Source organism: Falco biarmicus, chromosome 10 (assembly GCF_023638135.1).
Source record: "Falco biarmicus isolate bFalBia1 chromosome 10, bFalBia1.pri, whole genome shotgun sequence".
Classification (NCBI taxonomy): domain Eukaryota; kingdom Metazoa; phylum Chordata; class Aves; order Falconiformes; family Falconidae; genus Falco; species Falco biarmicus.
In genome coordinates this window covers 32,736,217-32,759,663 of record NC_079297.1, presented here as the reverse complement: position 1 = coordinate 32,759,663, position 23,447 = coordinate 32,736,217, and the positions used below count along the sequence as shown (strand labels likewise).

The window sequence follows — 23,447 nt, the reverse complement described above, 5'->3', positions numbered from 1 at the left end:
GTAGTTGTAAACTTGGGGGGAAGAGAAACATGCTTATTTACCTTACAGATCTCTTCAATAATGAGCTGTGATGTGCAAGCCCTGGTTTAGAAATCACCAAGATATAATATGAAGAAAGTAGACCCCTTTTCAGCAACATATTTATGCAAAGTAGTTGAAAGTAGCACGGCTGAAGTATGTTCTTGATTTCTTTGCTGAATCAGAGCCTGTATCTTCTTCCTGCCAAGGCAGCGATCTTAACACCACTCCTAAATGCACTAGTAATTCTAGAAGCCCTAACGCAAGTCAAGATAACACCACAGATTTTATAAATAAGGGTCTTTATTTAGAATACTGTTGAAAACATTCTTGGCAACCACATCGTATAAATATATAAAGTTTGACACAACAAACCAAGCAATATTAAATATTTATTTTTTCCCTTTTTCATTGCTTTTAATTTTTGCGCTTTTTTTTTTATTTTCCTCTTTTCCCCCCCTTTTTTTGCAAAGCAACTCTTATTTACAATTATACAAAAAGTTTTATAAAAAATGGTCCACAACCTCATTTTGGCCAGAATAGGAGGAATAGGAAGGATCTGTCATGCTGCTACTGTTGCAGATTTCTATTCTCCTCTGCATTCAAGAGCCAGGTTCCTATTCCCCAAAGCCCAGATTAAACATTGGCCATTTCTTGGTATACAGTTTTATCTCTAGACATATTAAATAACTTTAGTTTAACAACCAATAAATAACTATGTGTATTTTGAAGTAATACAGGTTTGAAAAGTTACATATTTGAAGGAATTTTGAGTGATATTTTGAAACTGGAACAAGTCTTAAGAAGTCTTTCCAGTCTTAGAAGGCAGGTCTTGGAGCATGGCTGAATGGAGAAATTTGTTTCCAGTGCAGTCCAGCCCGGACCTGCCTTTATAGCACTTGGTAGATAGGGTTGCTGCTGCTGCTGTTATCCTGGGGAAGTGGGGTGCAGTTAGTGGGGGAAGGAATTTGGGCTCCACTATCACTCAGACTTGCTCCTTCTGGGGGGGAACAGGGACTCCCTTCAGCAACAGTTTCCACTGGAGGCAGTATAGGACATGTGGAGTTGTCTGTGGAAATCCTCTCTACAATGCTTGAAAGGCAATCGAGGCTGGAAACCACAGAACTCTTCCCATGCTTTGGATCTGCAAAACAGACAAAAAGGTGCTTAGTTTGTCCACCGGGTACTTAATGTCAGCAGGATGTGGTTCTTCCATAAAACCCTGGCGAGTGGCTGACAGTATGTCTGTGAGCATTGAAAGATTCAGAGGAAATGAATATTGGTGAAGGTCACCAGTTATCAGAAAACGGGGACGGTAACTGAAAAATGGAAGAGAGACCTAATCAAAGTATGCTACTTTTGGGGCAGGGTGGATCCAGGGCTTCATGTCAGTCCACAGAAAGGGAAGGGAAGATTTGCAATCAACTGGCGATTTCTCCAGTTTGGATCAACGATAGGCAGAGTTAGAAGAGTCTTCATGCAAGACACAGTTAAATGCTGGAAGTTAGTTGCAGGGAGGAATATATTTTTATCCAGATATTACATTTGCAACATAGGAAATGCAGTTATAACACATCCCCATATTTGCAAATGCATCTAGAGGAAATCCAATGTTCCTAGTAGCATCAACAGCACACTGGCTGAAAAGGCAGGTTCCCCTTTCAGCCCAGCTGGGGTCAGCTCAACTGGAGACAGAGAAAATGCGGGGAAGTCCGCTGCATTGACTGCCTCTGTCTCCACGTTTCACGCAGCCGTTCCAGCATATACTCACCATTCGGCGACTCTGTGTAGTAGCTGCTGTCATAGCTGTTTCTTCTGCGAGAGCTGCAAGGAGGCCCGCTGTACTCCATCTGGAAAGGAGAGCAATCTGAGTGAGGTCACTGGTTGGGGACTGCATTTACTGAAATCCCAGTAACTGTCCAATTTCCTATTTCAGTCCCTAGTCTGTGCCATCATTCCAGTCCTGGCTGAAATGCCATCAACTTGCCGTCTCTTTGAACAAGGCAGAACTTAACTTGGCTAGAAGGGGTTTCACCCCAGAATATTTTTATGTGGCACAGTTGTTCCAAAGGAAAACTACCATTGTTGTTGCAACGAATGCTGTAGCTTTACCAACGAGATGAGGCTTTCCAGCATTCCGATCAGATACTGCCCTACAAGTATCTTCAATTTTCAGTGGGGAGACCAAAAGGGGAACGAGCCTCTTCTTGATTGTCTACCTCTGTCCCTTTCCATTTCCTTTAGTTTCTCTTCCCATTTCCATTTTCTACAGAGAAAGCCCCCAAACACTGACCAATGTGTTTGTTTCCAATACCTTAATCTGCTGTGAAATTACTTTTTCTGACAAAAGAGAAAGGCTGTGTTTTGAGGAGTGATCATTGCTGTAAGTCTTCTCTCCAGTCTGCCAACTATCTCATAATCACAAATACTCAACTCAGTAATGATTATCCCCAACAGAGCATAGAAAACAAAAATAATGTCTTAAGGTGCTGTCAATATCCCATCCGTGACAGCTGTCCTGCACGCCAGTCACCACATCCCACCACCCGAGTCAGACCAGTCTGAGCCTATAGACCCTGTGAAAAGATGCAGCGATGAGACACCCTCCCTGGCACCCATCCTTCCACCCCCTGCCCCCCATAATGTACAAACAGGACTGAAAGCCTGGGGTCTCCTTCCTGTTGCTGGTAAATGTTTACAGAGGGAATGAATTGAGAGGAGAAATGGAAAACCTTTTTCTTAAGGATCAAGAAAACGACCCCCGTTGCTTAGACCCTCCTCCTGTTATCATGATGAATGGCAGAAAACAAAACTCAATCAGTTCCCCTGTAACTACAATGACCAAGGGGGACCTTCCTCTCTGCTGTCCTTAGAGGATGCAAAGGTAACTGTATAGCAAAAGATGGGAACAAAGGTGCCCCAGGAGCTATGGCAGCAGAGGCAGGGCTCAGACCTCACCATGCTCCCAGGTACCCATCCCAGGCAGCTTCCCAAGGTGATCCCCCAGCAGCTCTCCCCTGGCTCCCCAAGGACACAGGGGGACCTGCCTAACTTCTCATCCCAAGGCAAAAAAAAAAAAAAAAGTGTGTAAGAGATTTTTCCTCTTTCCCATAGATCCTGGCATGTGGGGACCCGACCTCCGTTTGCTGCTAGAGCTCATGGCACAAGAAAAGACTGTCTTCTGCCTGGGGAGCTATGGAAGGCGGCTGCTATGGGAAAGGTTTGGACCTGCACAGGTTTGGACCGACAGCGTCCGGGGCACCTCAGTGGCAGGACGTCCTCCCTGGGGCACTCACCATGCCATCGGAGCAGTTGGAGCGGGGGCTGGAAGCATCCGATTCCCCACTGTAGTGCTCCAGCACCGGGTAATAAGCATCCTCCTGCTCCCGCAGCAGTGCCTGCAGGCTCTCAATGTAGCGGATGGCGTTGCGCAGGATCTCCACCTTGGGCAGGCGCTGGTTGGGGTTGGTGGAGGTGCAGCGCTTGAGGGTCTCGAAGGCCTCGTTGACCTTGCTGAGCCGCCGCCGCTCCCTCATGGTGGCAGCCTTGCGGCGGTCGGCGTTGGTGGTCTTCCTCTTGCAAGCCTTGCAGGCCCAGAGCAGGCAGCGGCCGGCCTGGTGGTGCCCGCTGGGCGCACGGATGTGCTCCTCCTCGTGCGGGTGCCCGTGGTGGTGCCCGTGGTGGTGCGGGTGCTCCTCGGGCTTCAGCAGCCCCCCCACGTGCACCAGCCGTGGGTCCAGGTCCTCGAAGAAGTGCATGTCCGACGTGTTGAAGCACGGGTCATCGTAGAAGTCATCGGCGGCCGTGAAAGAGCAGAGGGAGCCCTCCGTCATCTCCATGGGGCCCAGTAAGTCCATGGGGGCGGATGTGGCGGCTGGGCCGGAGGGGACGAGTGTGGGTGCGGGGGCTGAAGAGTGGGGGGCTTCGCTCGGGCTGTTGAGCGGCTGCTGCCCGCCCGGTGGGTGCGCGGAGCCGGGACCCTCGCAGCCGCTCCCAGGCGAGGCCACCAGCGCTGGCTGCAGCCGCCACCGACGCCCTCGCCAGCCGCGACGGTCCGGGAGCGCCGCTCGAGGCCGTATTTATGCCGGAGCCCCCCCAGCGCGGCGGGCCGGGCCGGGGCGGGGCGGGCAGGGGCCGCGGCCGCCCGAGCCCCCGGAGCGGGGGGGGGGGCGCGGTGTCCCACGGGCGCGGGGCGCCGTCGGGGCGCGGCGGCGGGCGCCGGGGCTGGTGCAGAGCGAGCGGCAGCCGCTGCCGGCGCTCGGCTCCATGGTGGTCGTCTGGTAGTTTGGGGTTTTTTTTCCTTTTTTTTTTTTTTTTCCGCTTTAAGCAGCCCGCGCTGCCCGGCCAGTCAGCGAATGCAATGCTCCCCGGCGCCCCAGGTGCCGGCAGCCGCCGCCCGCCTGCCCCGGGGCCAGCGCTGCCGCCCGCTCTGCCCGCACCCGCGGCGGGGCCGCGCTCCCGCCCGGCGGCGTGAGGCGCTTGGCAGCGCGTCCAGGGCAGCGGCGCGGCGGGCTGTGCCCGGGGAGGAAACCCCCAGCCCCGGGACGGGTTTCTCCGCGCCGGCCGCGGCCGTGCGGCTCTGCGGCCACAGGGTAACTACCGCGGGGGCGTTCGTGAGGGGGACGGTGCGGGCGGCACCTCAGGGCGGCGGCGAGGCGCTGTGGGCTGCGGGTGCGAGGGGACCAGCGGGACGCAAAGGCCGAGGCCGGCGGCGGCCGCGCTCAAAATGGCGGCCGCCGGGTGGCGCTGCGCTCGGCGGGAGGCGGCGGCGTGACATGGCGGCCTCTGGGGGGGGGTATCGTCCCGCCGCCCGGGCCCGCGCTTCCCGCCGCTGCCGCCGGGTCTGTGGGACGAGGAGCTGAGGGAGGGAGCGGGCCCGGCCAGGAGAGCCGTGCCTGTGCAGCCGGCTGCTCTCCCCGGGGAAAAACACCTGCCAGCAGAAAAAGGGCGTGTGTGTGTCCGGGGCCCGCTGAAGTGCGGCGGCCTTCACCCCTCCCCGCCCCAGGAATTCGGGCGTCCCTGCCCACGGCTGACCCAGGTGCAGTTCAGAGATGCGTGCCGAGGAGGGGTAATGTTCAGGAAGACTCAGGCGCGGTTATTGAAAGTATTTGACCTCAGAGCAAAAAGCAGTTTGGCGGGAGGGTGAGGCCTGGCGCGCTGAGGTGCCCAGCTAGCGCCCGAGCAAGCTGCAGCTGCGTCTGTCCCGGCAAGTGCCTGATTGCCCGGTGGGGCACGCGGTAATGGTTTAGTCGCGACTTACTGGAGGAGAGCTGAGGCCCGAGCTAAAGCTGTCACATCAGCAAATGGCTTTTCATATGAGCCCCGACATAGGAGTAAGGTTCCTCTTTCAACTCAACCCTCTGTCTGCCTTTGTTCTGGATTCTTCTGGTGTTTGTTGTTTTGGAATGTGCTGGAACCTGGTGAAGCAGCGTTTGCTGCACGTGCTGTTGCACTGCAGCTGGGCTGCTCGCACAGCGAAGGAGTTATTTCAGGTAACTAGCAGTGGCAGAGTTTGCACCTTGGAGAAATGGGATGGGGTTTTGGTGACGCCTCTCAAGGGTGCTGGAGTTTTTACTCTGTTTGTGGAATATAATTTGAGATGAGAAATTAGTTTCTTTTTCTGATGCGGAAGCGCTTCAGCAATTCAACTGTGTGATTTCATTGATTTTGTGATTAAATTAGTTATGGGTATTTTTAACGTACTGTGAGCTAAAATTAATCTCCATTCTGCAATTATAAATGTTGGTGAAATTTCAAATCATTCCAAATCAAAGGCAGAGCTCCGTCTTCAGTGCAGCAAAGGGCAGACTGAGAGACTCTGGAAAGGTAAAAACCATCCATCAGTGATCCAGTCCCTGTGCCTATGTCTTCTCAGAGGGGCTATCATGACAGGGCCTTCTTTTGTTATGTGATCTGTTTTTTGGAAAAATTCCTAAGCTGCAGTCCCCGTTTTCTACTTGCTTAAATGTCTTTGAGTACAGACAAAGATAAGAACTGTTAGTCATGTTCTGTCATTATACCCAGATTTTTTATGTAAAGAAAAAGGTATGTGTACTGGACTCTGTATTTGTTCTTTCACTGTATCCAGTGCTGAAAAGCGGTATGACCCAAGGAGATCAGCTATTGACCACCTTTACCCATTTAGAAGTGATCTCCCAGCTGTTCCTGAGAGGCAGAGGAGCAAACTTGTAGAAACACTTCACTGTTATTACAGAGGTTCTTTGATCCAGAAGTAATGAACATATATATGTATATATTTAATCTTTATTGAGCAGTTAAAAAAGTAAAAATAATTTGTATTCAAAATAGCACTAGGTATACAATAATGCATAGTAAGTATAAGTGAGAAATAGTTGTATGCTCTAACAACTGAACATGTAAAATTGGAATATCAAGGTTTGGTGCTGGCTGTGTGACCCACTCACGACACTTAAACTCTTTCACAGATTATTGGTTTAATTTGTGGAAAAGGTAATTTCATCTAATATTTAGTCAGTGTTGTAGTGTATTCTGCCACTGCGTGTTTCTAAGCTATGTTTGATTCCAGGAAAAGGCATTCTGGGAGTTGCGCGTATGGTCGTTACCTTGGGCAAAGTGGTAACAAGTGGTGAGACTTGAACAGGCAATACAAGGAGGCTGGCAGTAATTGCCCATGAATGTGCTTGAGTGCATGAATTCACCTAAGTGAAAAAGTCAGAAGGCGGCTGTGACCAGATCGTGAATTCTGCTCAGAGTGGTCTTCCAGTGAAGGTGCCCTTGAGGACTCCTTCCGTGCTGCTGCCACCAGAACACTCACTTTCCAGTATTACTGCCAAAGATGGGCTTGTCCAGGAAGATGTTGCCTTGTATTGCCTGGGGCCTGAAAAAAGTCCTTGCAAAGAACAAATTTTGAGGTGCCCTTCTCAGTTTTGAGTGGCCACAGTGGAGAGGATGAAGGACAGCGTGATCTGCCCCTAAAGACTTAAGTGAATTCCTCACTCTGAGAGTAGGCAACCATAGATAGTGCTTATGGCAAGCATTTAGAAGTATGCCATTGTTAATACCTGTTTGGAAGCCTCTGTGGCTGTAACTCATAATTTCAGTAAGGATTAGGTCTCTCCAGAGCTTCCAGTTTGGATGCTGCGTTTAGGGTACTGGTGCTGCTATAGCTATTCAGAGCTGCCCCAGATTGTGTGTTTGGATGGTCTGGGCATTGCTTTGACAGTGCAGATACGTAGTGTGTGTATGAACAAGCATTTAGCAGAGAATTTGTAGTTTCTGTAAGTGGTGTTGCCCTTATACCTGTTGCACAGTCATCCTTCATCTTTTTTTCAGGGTGCAATTGAAAAGGAAGCTGGGAAGGCAGAGGCAGATAGATTGTAGTTCTACGCTGAGAAGCATGGACAGACTCATCCTGTACACAATAGACAGGTATTGTTAACAAACCTTGTGTGCCCTCTCAGCAGAAGCAGCGTGTGGACAAGAAGAGCTTGTTATCTGCAGTAACTGATTGATTTCTCTTCTCTTTTTCAGCGGATAGAGACTGGGAAAATAGTGGTGATGGTGAAATAGTGAAAAACTGATGGTGAGTTTATCTCAGATTAACAGAATTGTCTCTTCAGGCCCAGAATGTGTTTTAGAGAAGGGAGAGAGAAAGATCTAAAATCTGAGAATGCGTGAATACATTTGGCTAGAAAGATGACTAAGAGAAGAGTCTGAGAAACACGCATGGCAGTATTTCAGAGAAAAAGAAAAGGCAAGTACGACTTGCTTTGAGAAACTTAAATGTTGGGTTCTTTGTTATGGTGGAATTCATTTAAGGTAAAAAGACTCTCTTAAGTGCTGGAAACCATGGAGGAGGCTGTACCTACATTTCAGAAGGTCACCAACTCTTATTAAAGGAGACTTTTAGAAGTAGGTCAGACATTACTAGTAGTACTTGAAGTACTTTATACGGCACTAGTTCATAATTCAGTTAGTAGCGTTGCGCTGTTTGTACTTAGTGAGCTATATTTTAATATGGAGAGGGATGGATTCCATTGGTCTTATTCATGTTGAGTTGCAGTCAGTGGAACTAATTGTTGAATAAGGTATGCTCAGCATGAGAATGGGTGATGGAATCTAGCCCAGATGGAAATATCTTTTAAACTACTGCTGTAGTAGAGGGCAGCCATCTCAACAGAGGCAAATCTAGTGTGTTGCTAGAAGCGCTTCAAGCTATTCTTGGGGCATGTTGCAGTATTTTTACAGATGAATACAGGGGTTGTTCTAATGTGATACCCCACACCCCCCCCAAGGTTGAATCACAGAAAGATTGGGAAGGAATCTGCATTGTAATTGTCTCTCCTGTGTTACAACACCCACAAAGTAGCTGGGCTAACACAGTTTTGCAGAAATCACTACTTAACTGCAGCTGTGTGTATAAATCAGTTTACTGAAAATCTTCTGTTGTGCAGTGTTCTTAATGCCATTTTCTGACATTTTCAATCTGTGGTCTACTCTTGAATCTTGTGCAGCTTTCTTAGTAGTAAAGTACTGGTGCAGTTTTGCACCTATATGCAGAAATCTCCTGGAGAAGAATACTAGCATGCCTAGTGATAAATTGAGGAATACAATGTAGATGCAAAGTACTGTTTTTAACATTGAACTGAATTTATTTTCAAGCATTAATAGGAGTACTGCTTACAGTATTACATGGAGGCATGAGATAGTCTTTCAATGAAGCACAGATAAAAGATACTGCATGTAATAGCAAAACCACCTAGCTGCAGGCTAGCCAGTTGCTCTTCTTAGGTGACCTTGGTTGCCAGTGTACAGAAAGAGAGGCAGTCCTGTAGGAGATGCATGGAAGGAATGTAGACACCTCTCACCTTTAACCAAGGTGGCTAAATTGAACAGCTTAGGTATGATGATAGCCCCCCTAACTGAACACTGCAAAACTAACAAGTGGCCACTTTCTATGATGCAATTCTAGTTAAGTGTGCTGCATTTTCGGTATTTTTATTCCTCTACGGAGGACCAAGATAGGGTATACAAGAAACAGTAGTAGTACCATAGTAGTACCATAATTTAGCTAGCTGAAATAGGGGTCTGTATAGCAATTTAAGCAACCATCCTATGTTTTCTGGACAGAGCCCTAGAGCTAGTGTCTTCAGTGACACTTGCAAAATACAAGAACCTGTGAAGATCACATTTAATGAGAACCCCAAATTTCTCTCTCAACTGCTTTCTGAGGATGACAAAAGCCAAATGGGCAAATAACTGTAGAGAAAACCAGCACATTGTCTTATTCCCACTGTTGAGGAAATGTTTGCATCCTTCATCGTGGAGAAGTGTACCACTAGAAATAGCTGGATGCTAAGTAAATTAGACTACTTATTTAAATTGCTACTATGATAGAAATAACAGAAGAAAACTTTGTTTTAAAGCAAGTATTTTTAAAAATTTCATTATGTTAGTATACTTGTTAGTAATGTAAAATATCTGTTGGTAATATAAAAACATTTAATAATATAAAACTAAATCTTTGAATTTTCTGCTGCATAAACATTTCCTTGTACTAAAGTTGCATTTTGGTTGGTTTTTTTTAAAAAATAAAAGTTATATATACTGTTAAAAATAATTTGCACTAACTAATCCCATTAATCCTTTAAAACAGAGCCTTAAAAGCTTTTGGCTTCTATGAAGAATTGCATAGATGAAAGTGCAACTAATGACAACAGCCTAGGTAACTAGCCACCTTGCAATCATTTAAACAAATTAATGTTATGGGCTGGATTTTGAGCTGCGACTCTGTCACAGAGACAGGGTGTAAAGCAGGAGGAGCAATACAGCATAACTTCTGAGCTCTGGTCCCAAGTCCACCCTCCATACAGGTCTGCCTTGGGAGATGCTCTGTAGCTGCAACAGCCACAGCATTAAGGGCCCTCCCTGCCCTGCTTCACTTTTGCTCCTGTGCCATCGTTACACTGCGGCAGCATGGTGGTGCAGTGTATGGTTGCATATATTGGCCCTATGCTGTTTCTGTGCTGGGAAGATTCTCTCTGGGCTCGCTTCAGACCCTCTGCAGCTCCAGTACACTGCTGGAGAGGTGGGCAGGGGCTGCAGTGCTGACTGTAATCTGGCTCTATGCCTGTTCTGAACTCTTTCTGCAACCGGTCCATAAAGTAATCCCCAAGACTATTTCTGCCATCTTGGGAACAGTCAAGCCTGCGAGCATTGGTCAGCAGATCTCCCATCAGCTTGATCTTCTGGATTTTGGGCCCGATAAATTGTTTCTTGATAGTGTTTGCACTATGAGGATCTGCATTTTCAATACTCAGGGCATAAAGCTCTTCAAAGTATCTTGTCATTGTTTTCCACTGTACCATTGCTGTTTCCAGGGCTTTCATCAAACCGACTGCATACTCACAGTTTGGTTTCTAAAAACAAGAAGACAGAATTACGTTCATTCAGAAGAACAGCTCATCTTACTGTATTCATTGAGGGTTCCCTGCAATTTACCTGGTGCTCTAAACAGGATGTGCTAGGATTTTGGAACAGCTCCTTCTAGTTTGGAGCATCTGTTGTTTTCTTGCAGAGGTAGATGGCTGTAAACATACAGAAGTGGCAGAACTTTTGTTCTGTGACCAAGTACTTTTTCAAGAAACAGAGACTTAGATAGCAGCAGCTATGCCTGAAAAGTCCAGGAAACCTTAACACAGAATCGTAGAATGGTTTGGGTTGGAAGGGACCTTAAAGATCCTCTAGTTCTAATGGGCAGGGACACCTCCCACTAGACCAGGCTGCCCCGAGCCCCATCCAGCCTGGCCTTGAACACTGTCAGGGAGGGAGCATCATGTTCCAGTGTCTCACTACCCTCACAGTAAAGAATTTCTTCCTAATATCTAATCTAAATCTATCCTCTTTCAGCTTAAAACAGTTATCCCTCGTCCTATCACTGCACTCCATGATAAAAAGTCCCTCCCCATCTTTCCTATAGGCCCCCTTTAAGTACTGTAAGGCCACTGTAAGGTCTTTGCCAATTCAAACTGAGTATTTTAGAAAGTTTTTCAAAATGGCCTTTTTATTTTTACTTTCTACAGCTTAACAACTACTATGATAGTTTGGCCTATTTACAGAATACTAATTTGGTAGGGGAGAATCAGCCCTCCTTGGTCTTTAACAAATGAGGTAGGTTGATTTTTCCCCCTCCGATAACTCTGAGTTATTTCTTTGTATCTGTGCAAGCCTGAGTCAGATGTTTAGTTCTATTTCAGCCTTCAGCTGTGCTCCAGTAGGTCAACTACTACCCCAAGCTGGATGTTTCTCCTGCTTCCTTCCTCACAACCTTTCTTAGCTGCTCATGGCTTCTACGCTTCTATTTAGTTTCAGTGTGAAGAGACAAGTGGGCTGTTTCAACACAGTGCAAGGAGTCTCATAATCCGTTACAGCACACTGGAAACAGCAGTCTCCAGCTGAGCAAAAGAAAAAGGGCACCACTGCTCATATTCGTGTGGGCTAGAAAGCAACCACGTAGAGTTAGGACTGTATGCCTGACAGTGTCTAGGCGTCACGATTGAGAACAAAACCACGTACACTACTATGACAGGGAAATTATATCTGGAAATCTAATAGTGGATGAATGCACAGATTTGAAGTAGCAACAACATAATGCAAGAGGAGTAATTGCTACGGATTGCAACTGCTTGAAAGCTTGTTGTATATTACTCACCTGGATGGTTTTAGAACAGTAATGGCCTCCTCTGTCTTGCTGATACTTCATCAAAGCTTCTGCAGCTTTTCTCTCTTCCAGAGCTTGATGTAAGAAGAACTTTGATACATTTGGTAGAGCCACGTGCGACTGATCGAAATTTTCACCCTAAGCACACAAAACACAAGTGTTAAGATTTGCTGGAGATGGAACCCACTTGTGGCAGAACATGGCTTTATCAGAACTCAGGAGACCCTTCTAATGGAAGCTGCTCTACCAGCACAATCACTTCGCAGACCTTAATCCAAATTTCTGCAATAAATGGAGTAAGTAGCTATGGTCTTAAATTAAATACCTCTGTCTCTATCCATCCAGTAGAACTCCATCTGTCCTTTGATACTGGATAGGTAACTGTAGTACTGATGTTTTCTCTCAGTAGCAGAGACAGATCCTCAGAATATTTTGAGTGGCTGGGGTTTGTGTGTATTTTCATTGTTGTGTGGCGTTTTTGTTCAGGTTTTTTGTTTGTTTTGTTCTTTAAATGTAGTCGCAGTACAGGGAACCTTAAGATTTATCCCTTTAGGTCAGCATTCCAGTGAAACGTTGCTTTCAAAGGTATGAGAAAAGATGAGGCAAATACCAAAAAGAGAACAAGCACAACTTTGCATCTACTTATCAGATTCTTTATGGATAATGTTATTCCAAAATAAAGAATACTGCTACTGATCTATACTGTATATACCTTTAAAATTGTATTTAGCTCATGCCTAGGAACACTTAAGTGTTAGGACCCTAAACCCACTGCAGGCCTTGTTCTGTTCTGTATGAGAAAGTAACAACTTCAACCACTGCAATATTTAACTGTGCTAATGGATCTATCAGCTCTTACATTAGAAGAATTTTATCCATAGTGTTGCTATCCCATAAAGAGTGTATTAGAGGCAGGCAGCAAAGGAAAGCCACCAGGTTATACTAGTTTCAACACAAGCTCGGCACAGCTCCGATGTTGAGGGGAACGAGAGGCCGGCAGCAGGGGGGAAGATGCCAGGAATCACACTGCGGGAGCTACAGCATCTTGATCTGCTCTTTCCCTAAACACATATATGCGGTGTAGCACAGCTCTTGTCTCTCAGGCATACTCCGGATCAGAGTACTGCATGTCAGGCTGTTGGCTTGTAGTCTGCTCAGCTGGGTGAGGAACTAGCCCGTGTATTTTTAAAGTTTTTGTGCTTCTTACTGTCTTCCCCACTTTAACCTATTACCGTGCTTAAATATGAAATACTTGTATTTCATCTGTGTTGCTCTGTTTAGAAAAAACACAGAGAAGTTATATACACAATACACGTTTATGTTTTTGTCTTATATTTATGGCTATCTGGGATATCCCAAACCTGTGACACATACCCGCGCGTGACCATCAACTATTCAAGAGAAAGTACGTACTGGAATGTTTTATTGAAAACATTCACTGCGGTATTTGCATAATCCTTTTCCTGAAGTTATTAATTCATGTTTCTGTTGACAGAAGAGTCAAGATTCTGCGTTTTATAACCAGTTCCTCAGTGCAAGTATGCTGCATGACTTCAAGTAGAGCACTAGTTACCACACCTGCTCAACTGTTAAGGTAAATCTTTTCCATCAGTCACTGTTCAAGATGTTCACATTTCTAGGTTTGCTGTATGCACAGTCAATTTCTAATTGAGCTTTCTCCATCCCGCCTAGCTGCCAGTCACTAGTATCATTTTAAGCCACACGATTAACAAGTAGAGGTTTTACTGCATACTTAAATTTTTATTGGACTAATACTTGACACCAAGCTCGACCAAAAGATCTTTGGGGATTTATTGAATATAGTTTGTGGTGCTTCTCAGTGGATGCTTGGCATCAGAAGGGATGGCATGGATGATTTCTTGATTTTAATGGCTTTGTTAAAATATATGTTGCCTTAATATTTGATATGTAGCCAGACACTATGTTACACATATCATGATACACGTTACACAGTATCAGAGAGTTTTTTTAGTTCATGTCTAACGTTGCTGCCTGCGGAGCAAAAAACCTGAGGCAACAGCGATGTTCACAAGCTCCCTTCACCATTTAACCACACACGACTATTTTACATACGGAGTTTGGGAAAAAACCACGGAGGAGTTACAGCGCGGAGCCTTTGCTGCGCCTGCCCCTCTGCCCACAGGCATCACTCCCCGCGGGAATCGCCCCAGACGCCCGAGTTCCCGACGCACCGCCCGCTCATCCCGCACCTCCGTCCCTGCTTTTCCAGCCACGCCGGGGCGTGGGGCGGCAGCAGCCCGCCGGGAGCCCGGACGCCCCGCCACCCCGCCGCCCGCCCGGGCAGGGCGAGGGGACACCCGGCCGGGCGCTCGGCCGCCTGCCCGCCCGCCGCCGGTGCGGGTGCCTTACCAGCGCCTGCAGGCTGTAGGCGAGCTCCAGCAGCGCGCCCGTGACCCCGCAGAGGCCTTCCTCCACGGCGGGCGGGAAGCTCTGCCGCAGGCGGCTGCCGGGCAGCGGGCGGTGCGCCGGGCAGGCGGGCAGCGTGACGCGGGGCCGCTTGGAGCGCGGCTCGGCCATGGCGGGGGCCGCCATGGGGCAGCGGGGCCGCCCCGCCGCGCCGCCTGATATAGGCCGGGCACCTGCGGCGCACCTCGCCGCGCCCGGCCGCGCCGCCCTCGGCCCGCCTCCCCGCGGGGCCTGCGGGCGGGGGGAGCGGCGGGGGCCCGCCATGCGGCCGTGCGCCTGGGCGGGCGCTGGGCTGAGCCGCCGAGGCGCTGCGTTTCTGCGGCTTCTGTGAGGGAGGGTCGCCAGGGTGGGCCACCTGATAGCGAGCCGCGAACGAAGGGCAGCGGGGCCGGGGGCGCGGGTGGGGCTGGCGGCCCTGGGGAGGGGGCGATCTGGGGGAACACCCGGGGAACTTGGCCGTGTGTCTGCACATGCCTTGGCCACGCGGTGAAGGCTTTATCTTTTCCGATTTGGCACTAGAAATGTTTCTGTCAAACTGTTCCCATCTAGACAGATTAACCCATCTTCGGTATTTGAGTAACTAGTAGTCCTTGATTTGTACAGCAGCTTCAAAATACATACATTTTGGACCTTTTCAGGTGCTTTGCCATATGGATGGCACTGTGCATGTCACTGCTTGAGGATTTATTTACCTTTTAATAGATTCAAGCCAGTGGAGTGGAAGTATGAGTAATCTCAACACTTTTGGAGCTTGATAATTTTCTGTTCGGTGACTTTCTGTTCAGTAAGCCTAATGTTACGTGTTGTTCTGTGGAATATTTTTCTAGCGTATCACCCCACTCCCCCACAAACCCAGGATGCTAAGGGCACAATCGTTATTCCGTTGCGTGTTTTAATTGTTATTGGATCTGACTACCTTGAGCAGAGCACACATCATTTGACAGTAGTCATGTAAAGTGTGAGATAATTGCCCATGAGAAGCAAACTTACTTCTGGTTTGGTGCCTCCATCTTGTATGCTATTCAGCCCTCTTTGTTTGTCGTAATAGTCCATTTTTTCATTCCTCTGATTCTTCTGTAGTCAAGTTAAATTAGAAGTTTCGGCAAATAAAATGTAAAACGGTGTCCTAAGTTTACTTTTAAGAAAAGATTAAACATGCTTATTTTAAGCATTTGAGTAAAAACCGCACGTGAGTAAAGTATATTTATAAGTATATATATATTATATATATATAAAGGCTAAAGTACGTATCTAAATTCGTAAGTTAAAATATATTCATTGACAAGACAGTTCAACAACGTTTGGCTTTGTTCTGAATTTGTCAATGGGGTCCTCTTTTTCACTGGGGCAGTAGGGACTTCTGCTGGGAAGCTGGACTTGTGACGGTTGCCTTTTAGCCCCCTCCGTTCCAAGGGTCTTTGTTTCAGCCTGTGAAATAGTTGCTGGCGTTGTATTTGAATGTTGTCTGCTCTGGAGACATTCAACACCTGCCTGGACACTACTCTGTGCAGCCCGCCTCTAGCGGGGGAGTGGGCTAGGTGGTCTCCAGAGGTCCCTTCCAACCCTGACCAGTCTGTGATTTGGGATTATTCCAGAATAATCCTTTGATTGCCTCAGAAGAGGAGGAACAAGGATGGTTATCTCTGTGTGTGTACGCATTGACATCCTAATCTAAATAGAATACTTGGACAGTCCAAATAATTTAAAGCATGATATCACAATAGAAAGCAAGTTAGCTGCTGTCTCTGTGGAAAAGTTTATGGTTGTATTTTGTTAGGTGGGCTTTCATGACAATAATTTCTGAGCATATGAGCTCATAGATGCTTGTATCTGTATTAATGGACTTCTGGTGCCTTGGAATTCATAATTAATTCCCATTTTAGTGATGGAGAACTAAGATGTGAAGATGTTTCTTAAGGCCACCTATGATTTATGAGGCTGATCTGAAAAATTACTGAATTTCCTTAATCTATACGTTCCTTAACCCCTCTTTTTATGGCAACACCATTCAATTTATTTTGCTCCATGCTTCATAGAACTAAAGGAAATGCACGTCATTTTTACTGTATTCAAATGTGTTGTGGAAAAAAACCATTACAAAGTAACATAGGGGTTCTTGCTACATAGGGTGAGGTGGTGTCACATGCTGGTTGTGTCTGGACAGAGGAAAGTATCCTCTGTTCCAGAAACTTCTGGTCTCAAATCTTGGTTTTCAAGATAGACTATCCTGGGGAACAAGCTCTTTGCTCAGCTTCTTGGTTACACAGTTTTAATGTGGCATAGAGTAAGTGCAGCTGCCTGCTATCAGGTAGGGTTGCTTTTAAGACATTACTTTTTTCCCCACCTGCCCTAAACTGAAGTCTTGAGGGTCTCCCCCAAACTGTAGGCTTCAGAAAGTTTATTACCCACTTGGGGTAACGATATCTGTGTATGACTTTGATACAACAAGTGAACCTGGCTTAGATCCTCATTCCTACTAAGTCCTGAAGTACAAAGGTACTTTACAGATTTCCTCAGTGAACTGATGTTGGGGTGAAGGGGGTTGGGCACTGAGTGATCTTGCCTGAAGGAAAGCAAGAACAGATGGTTGTATGTGCAAGTCATTGCAAAAAGCGTTGCTGACATCTGTAGATGGGGTTGGTAACAGGATTGACCTGTTTATTTCCATAATTTAGGAATATTTAAATGCAATGTTAGGCACATGCTGTGATGAAAGAGGCCTTTATTAGTTTGTCTGATTTTGCATTATTTTGGTACAACACATTTTAAAGAGTTGAAACTGCATGGCAGAGTGGGAAGCCAAACAACTGCAGCATGGTATATAGAACTGCAATTAAAATTCCAGCAAAATAAGCTCTCTTACACGCCTCACTTCCCCCCTTTCTTTTTATTCTTCGGCAGAGTGCAGCAGAGAGGACTGTTATTGTCAGTGGGCTTTTAGCAATCATCTGAAAATATCCTTTCTGCTGAGACTGCAAACATTTAGGTATATCTGGCCATTTTCTGCCTCAGTTCTTTCTCATTTAAAGCTAGGCTTTTGAAACCAAACTTTTTAATCTGAAGCTGATCTTGTTTGTTCTGTAACCACAGGTAGCAACAGTTGTGGCTGTTGTTTCTATCCAGCTACCATCTCTTAGCTTCTTTCTAGATGTGACAGATTTTTCTTGTGCCTTGCAAAGAGTGTGTCTATGCTGTCAAACTTTTTTCTTATGTGGTCATTCAGTGCCCCTCAATAGCTGTGATGAAAATGGAGGGCTCTTTGAGGAAAAAGTAATAAACAAATAAATGTATGATATGTATGCCTGTAAATTGGCCTTCTTGATTCATGGTTTTGTTCGTTATTAACTGAAACCTAAGCTCTGTCAGGAAGTGGAGATGATTCATACGAACACCCTTGAGTTCACAATTGCTTGTATTGGACTTGAAGTCATTTAATCCATTTTTCTGTATGCTTTTCCATTCTCAACAGGTGCTTCATTTTTAATATTTTAACTGATTCCACTCTTCTTTTATTTCCTTTTTATATGGAGGTAAAGCCAGCAAGACTTCTGAGTTGTTCTGTTTCCTTTTTGTACTGTATGACTCATAAAAGTTAAAAAAGCAGCCTGAAATTTGGGCGGTTACTACTTAAGTAAGCATAGAAAAATAACTTTTTTTAACTGTCTCACGGTAAAAGTAGTCATCAGCAAAACATGAGATGGCCCTGGAGTGACAATAGCACTGTGACCAGGCTGTGAGGTGGATGTTCTGGAAAATGCTTTTTGTCTGTATGCCACTGAGCAAATGGAAACATCCAGTTTGTTGTAGTGCTGTGAAATCAGCATGTTTTAGTGATACAAGAGAAGGATTTCCCAAAAGTAAAAATTAAAGCTTTTGACCTTTCAAGTCAGTCTTGATCTTGTTGGTATCAAACAGAGCAAACAGGAGCCTATTTTGGGGGGCTATAGGTACTGAAAATTACTATGCAGTGCCGAATCTACATGTATTTCATATACATTCTGTTTACTAAAATGGGGTACCAGAATGAAATCTTGTTTGTAAAATACTTGGATTAATTTTGGATCTGGAAGTAATAAGTGCCTATTTTTGGCACTCTCCTGAAATACTCCAAAACTTAGTTCCAAAACTTAGTTTTCCATTGCTTTCCTTTTCTAGAGAGTCAAAGACTTCCTTCCTCTCGTTGATAATTTTGTATTTGCAAATCATCCATTACCACAGTGTTTAAAGCCAGTTGAGATGTTTGAGGATGTTCTTCAGCATGTCTTTTTTTGCCTTCGTTCGGTTTTCCCACTTTACACCAGGAGCCTGACAATGTTGCGACACTTCACGCCTCTGATGCAACTTTTATCTCAGGCAGTTCAGTTCCATAGGCTTCCTTGACACGAGTCTGCATGGCACGGATATTGAGAAGTTGGCTTGTTTGTCTTTCTTCTCTTGCAGTGAAATTCTTCTTTAAGAAGCCTTCCAAACGCTGGATAATATAAACCATTGTGATGTATAGAGAGTTCTTTAAAACTTTACTGATTGAAATCTGTCCTTCAAAGGAGTATGCCCACAGCCTTCGGGCATACCTGTGCTGTGTCTAAAACAAACATAGAAGACAAGCTCGTAAGAGTTTCTGAAATACAAGCAAGCTTATCTTTGACCTTGTGTCACAGAACAAGTATAGAAGGGTTTCCTAATTCCTGCTGCTTTCTTCTCTGCAGTGTTTAAATTAGTTTATCTGTCATTAATGCTTGCTTTTACCATGGCACCCTTCCAGTAGCAGAAAGTTTGCTTCAGGTAGTGCTGTGAGGAGACAGGCAGCCTCAGCTCCTCCCAGCAGGGTGCTGCCAGGGCCAGGAGGGGCCCAGCGCCCTGTAGCACCGCAGGGAGCCTCTGGGACCACTGTGGGTGATGCTCAGAGCTGCCCTGTGACCTTGGTGTTCGGGGCACATCCTGCCTGCATGGCTCCTGCCGGTCCCCAGGCACACCTCCCGTCTTTCTCTCCCCGCAGGCTCTTTCCAGCTGCTGCCACGACCCCCGGTGCTCAGGCAGACTCATCCTCTGCCTTTGCTCCCCCTCTCCCTTCTGCGGACCCCCGAGAAAGCTCCATGCCATCAGCAGGTTTGGGGGTTGTGTGTATGTGTGAGCTCTGCAGTCATGCCTGGCTGACATCACTGCATAGGTAGACTCTTCTCCTGCTTCAGCCTGGTTGACGTTTGACATCTTCAGCTTGCTGCAGCTCAAGTCAAGCTGCATATGGTTGTGTTTGAGTGTGTTTTCATACATGCGCGTAATACTGGGGCTGCGGGTAGTACTGCACTGTGGCCACTACTAACTTGCATCTAGGAGCCGTGTACCACTATTTCTCTGAAGCATGTAGCACACTTTCCAAAGCGATTGTAAATGTTGATGATTCACCTGCAGCAAGTTGTTCTTCCCTAGCCTTTTCTCCTTGTATTTACAAACTTCCCAGGTGTGCTGGCTAGGCTTCTCAGCTTATCTGTGTCCTATTTAAGAGCCCTGCCTCTGCCAGTGCTCAGGAAGCCACCATTTGGCTTGGCCCCGGGGACTGCCCGTGCTCCCTGCCTGGTGGCTGCAGAGGGCTGGCAGCCCAGCTCAGCCAGCTTCAGCCTGGTCAGCAGTGTTGGCCCTTCAGTCCCCATGTCTTTTCTTGTAAATACGTCTAAGCTTTAAGTGGACTATTAATTTCAGGTGGTACTGGCTGATACTAACCGTTTGATTTTTTCAAAGAGACAGTGCTTAGGAATAAGTTAGAATAAATTTCAGGGTTCCTCACCTGCCTCTGAGATTTTGCAATCATTATTTCAAGCCACATTTAAAAAAGCATAGGCCAGCAAAGTTAAGGCACATCTTTGCAATCTGTCCATGGCATATCATAAGTCCAGTCATTTATTATAGGTTGAAGTCACTGGGTCTCAGCCCTGGAGCAAATTTAAGGGCATTCTGTGGCATTTCTGAAAACATGTGGTGCACCCCAGGCAACACGTTGCATAAGAGGGTTGTACAATTCCAAACTGCCTGAAGTCTGCTACAATCTGTATACCTTGCCTTTCTGTTCTACCTTCCTTTCCACAGCTGTGGGTGAGAATCTGTACTCACTTTTGGACAAATGAGAAAATAAGACTTGATGTGTTGAAAAAGACAGTGCCTTTTTTTGTACAGTCTGCCATCTGAAATCAGTGACTGCAGGTAACGCCTTCCAGGCAGTATAAACTGTGCACTCAGTGCTCCACATGGCCCTTGAGGGAGCATCAGACCTACCTCTCTGAGGTGAGCAGGAGCAGATGTACTCTGTACATACTCAGAATATTTGGGCTAGCAGAAGTAAACTACAGGCAAGGGATGAAGATCCGGAAACCATTTATTGTCTTGCTGCTGTATGCCACTGATAATCAATGTTGATAGAGTCCTTGCTAGTACCAGGAGCACCTGCTTCTGAAGTACACGCATCCCTGGGAGTTAAATGATTTGACTGATGCCATTTGCTACTTGGCTTGAGAGGGAAGAAAGGAAAGCCACAGATGTGGTAAGAGGTGTGTGAAATGTTTGCAAGTCAAGAGGAAATGATTCTAAATGTTTTAGCTTCCGTAGTCACCAAAAAATAACGAATGAACCCTTTACACTGTTTTTGTTTGAAAGAGAATCATTTCAAAGTTTAAATGAAACTACTTGAGAAAAGAAATATGAAAAGATTCTTTATTTGAAACTTTAATGTGAACATTCATCAGCTGAATGTTGGTTTTATATTTTGTATTAATACGGAATCAGTGGTGGTGAAACAGAAAACAAGTGGATAATTTCAGTCAAACATCATTGACCTTAAAGGCTATGCTAAATTCCAATGAAGTAATTCCTCTTCGAGTTCCAGTCACAAATGACCTTTTATTGCTGCTTTCTGCTCAAAACACCTCTTTTAGGCCATCTACATTCTGCCCTTCATAGCGTAAGTGTTGTGATTCTCTAGGGCATCTCCTTCCCTATAATTTTCTGCCTAATTCCATTTTAATAGCCTTAAATACATTATAAAAAATCTGAGAATGGTAGGTGTTCGACTGTAGTCTGTTTGTTGACAGTATGTCCCAGCCAAAGTCTTCCATGCAGATTTGCAAGGATCTAACAAATTGTTTTCAATTTCAGCATCTTTATGCAGAGCGCTTTTTGAATTGGGCGCTCCCCTGATTTCAATGGAATTGTGAGGTGTAACAGTGTGTTTGGCTTCTATCACTTAAGGCAGTCAGCACCATTAATCGATAATCTTGGACAGTGACTTACTCTGCTCTTTAGGACACAGTGGCATTAATCACAGTGATGCAGTGAAGTGCTTTATTTTTTGACTTTTAAACCACTAGCTCCAGTTGCTATCTTTTTTAGAATTTAGAAATTACTGTGCCGAGTATTTACAAATTTCACAGAACATTTTGTTCTCTGATTTAAATCCTGCATACCAAGCGCCTGCCTGGGGCAAAGACAAAAAAAGTTAGCTTTGATACTCCAAAACTGGTTGAATAAATCCTGTGCAGCTGGCCTGCGTGAAATGTGCCCAGTGACAGCAAGCTGCAGAGAGGATTCAGAGGGTTAGGAAGAGCTCTGTGCCTGTCAGACGCTGGGAGTGTTTTATTGCTTTTGGTGTGAAGGGCAGTAACGTGTAGGTATCCACAGAGCTCATTGTGAAGTGTGAAAAGTGGTGATTGCCAGGGGCTTCCCTCGGGCACATACGTGGACAACACTGATGCACAAGTGTGCAATATTGCCTTCTTTGCATGTTTCTACATGCTTTGATGTTTTCGAACTCTGGAACTGTGGTTAAAGCCTCAAATGGAATCCATGAGTCTGCAGCAGCTGAGAATATGTTTCCAGCGCTGGACATTCCTGTGTGGTTGTGTGAATGTCTCTTCATTGGTGAGGAAATGGTGGTGTCTAGCCTGTAGCGCAATGTTTGTCAAGGGAAATTCTCGGAGACTTGTTTAAATGGGCAAACCAACACAGTACAGTTTACATTTGTGTGTACTTGTGGATGAGATGCCAGTAACTGTTAGGGACGGGAGACTCTTTTCGCCCTGTGCTACTCCCACCACTAGCTCGGCTCCTTCAGCTGTCTCAACTTTGCTTCTTTTTGTAATATAACCCAGCTGAGACACAGTCCCAAGGGGAAAGTGACTTAAACATGTCTAAATCTTGGAAAGTCATTAATTAAACGATGTACGGTTCAGGAAAATAAATTTTGGAATACAAAGTTATGAAGGCTGTGATCAGTTCACATGGAACTTGTAGCAACATTATGTTTACCTTTAATAGTGCATCAACAGGAATTTGAAAAGTCTGCTGTTATGCTAGCAGGGTGCTTTTGGCAGTGCTCTGCGGTGGCCCCTTTGTGAATACAGCTCCATTCTCAGGCTCCAGAGAGCCTCCAGATTCTCTAGAAACGGGCACAAGAGTAACTGCAGGGAGTGGGACCAGATTTGTGGAACTGATCTTTGGAGCTCAGAATGGCGGGACTCAGAAAAGAAAAAAAATGTAGAGGCTTGCATTAATACAAGCATTTATCAGTAAACACTAAGATGGGCTTAAAAAAGAGATTTGTATGCATTGGGTCATAAATCAATTTCTAGCAAAATGAGATGAAGAAGAAAATTTTCCTTGGAGCCAATTTGGCTAATGGCTGTTTCTGGCAGGGTTTTTTTGTCTCCTCCCACGTCATTTTGTCGTGGCCATACATTGAAATAATGCACTGGGCTATATGGACCACTGGCTTGAGGAAGTGCACGGCGATTTTTATGATGCTTGTGCTGAAAGACTTCTCTTACGGGACCTTGATGGGGTTTGATCTGATCTGTTCCAGAATGGGATCGCCCTTGTTCTTGTTGATGCATACTCATGATCTAGACTCCAGGACTCAAGCAGGACTGAGGGACATGTCAGGTGACGGTGTTACCTATGTAGACAAGGATGGTGAAGGCTTGTATGTGTAGCTTGTGACTTTGAACTGTTTGCCTTGAAGCAAGGGACAGGAGGGTTTCTTTCTTCAAAGGGTGATCAGTGCAGAGCAAAGGAAGGAGGTGGAAAATGAAAAAGAGAAGAGGAACAGCACTGAGAGTGCGCTGATTCTTTTACTGGTGTATATGAGCATTATTCCTATAACTTCAAGAGAGTACATGCTTTAACTGAGCGTGTACCAGCTGAGGACTTGGCCCATAATGTCCTTTATAAAGCTCTGATTCCTCCTCAAATAGTTTTTCCCTTCCTCTTCAAAGAGGCACCTGTTGTTGGTGGAGTT

At 45.8% G+C, this 23,447-nt stretch overlaps 2 protein-coding genes and 1 long non-coding RNA gene across 4 annotated transcripts in view; 1 reads left to right on the top strand and 2 right to left on the bottom strand.

The window, feature by feature from the left end:
- Positions 1 to 303: 303 nt before the first annotated feature.
- On the bottom strand, positions 304 to 4,055 carry MYOD1 (myogenic differentiation 1). Its single transcript, XM_056354348.1, has 3 exons — positions 3,315 to 4,055; positions 1,790 to 1,868; positions 304 to 1,162 (listed from the first exon to the last, which is right to left on the bottom strand). The coding sequence occupies exons 1-3, from the start codon at positions 3,873 to 3,875 to the stop codon at positions 909 to 911; spliced, it is 894 nt and encodes a 297-aa protein (XP_056210323.1). The 5' UTR covers positions 3,876 to 4,055; the 3' UTR covers positions 304 to 908.
- A 265-nt stretch (positions 4,056 to 4,320) lies between these two features.
- LOC130156309 (uncharacterized) overlaps positions 4,321 to 23,447 on the top strand; it is a 69,001-nt gene continuing 49,874 nt past the window's right edge. Inside the window, exons 1-6 of one of the 2 annotated variants that reach the window (XR_008824377.1) lie at positions 4,321 to 4,610; positions 7,333 to 7,428; positions 7,531 to 7,582; positions 9,656 to 9,724; positions 11,792 to 12,015; positions 13,215 to 13,313. This is a non-coding gene — a long non-coding RNA (uncharacterized LOC130156309). The remainder of the gene's footprint in view (positions 4,611 to 7,332; positions 7,429 to 7,530; positions 7,583 to 9,655; positions 9,725 to 11,791; positions 12,016 to 13,214; positions 13,314 to 23,447) is intronic. The other variant, XR_008824376.1, reaches the window with a different exon arrangement.
- On the bottom strand, positions 8,626 to 14,380 carry LOC130156308 (ferritin light chain-like). The gene is made up of 3 exons (XM_056354691.1): positions 14,111 to 14,380; positions 11,711 to 11,857; positions 8,626 to 10,418 (listed from the first exon to the last, which is right to left on the bottom strand). Exons 1-3 carry the CDS (start codon positions 14,291 to 14,293, stop codon positions 9,915 to 9,917), a joined length of 834 nt encoding a protein of 277 aa, XP_056210666.1. The 5' UTR covers positions 14,294 to 14,380; the 3' UTR covers positions 8,626 to 9,914.

Bases quoted from the DNA above. Each gene is read 5' to 3' on its own strand.
- LOC130156308 (XM_056354691.1), bottom strand. From the start codon at position 14,293: ATGGCGGCCCCCGCCATGGCCGAGCCGCGCTCCAAGCGGCCCCGCGTC. The intron at 11,858-14,110 runs GTAAGGCACCCG...TTGTGTGCTTAG, and splicing joins CCTACAGCCTGCAGGCGCTG to GGTGAAAATTTCGATCAGTC. The intron at 10,419-11,710 runs GTGAGTAATATA...TCTTGTTTTTAG, and splicing joins ACTGTTCTAAAACCATCCAG to AAACCAAACTGTGAGTATGC.
- MYOD1 (XM_056354348.1), bottom strand. From the start codon at position 3,875: ATGGACTTACTGGGCCCCATGGAGATGACGGAGGGCTCCCTCTGCTCT. The intron at 1,869-3,314 runs GTGAGTGCCCCA...TCTCCTTTCCAG, and splicing joins CCAACTGCTCCGATGGCATG to ATGGAGTACAGCGGGCCTCC. The intron at 1,163-1,789 runs GTGAGTATATGC...TCTGTTTTGCAG, and splicing joins CTACACAGAGTCGCCGAATG to ATCCAAAGCATGGGAAGAGT.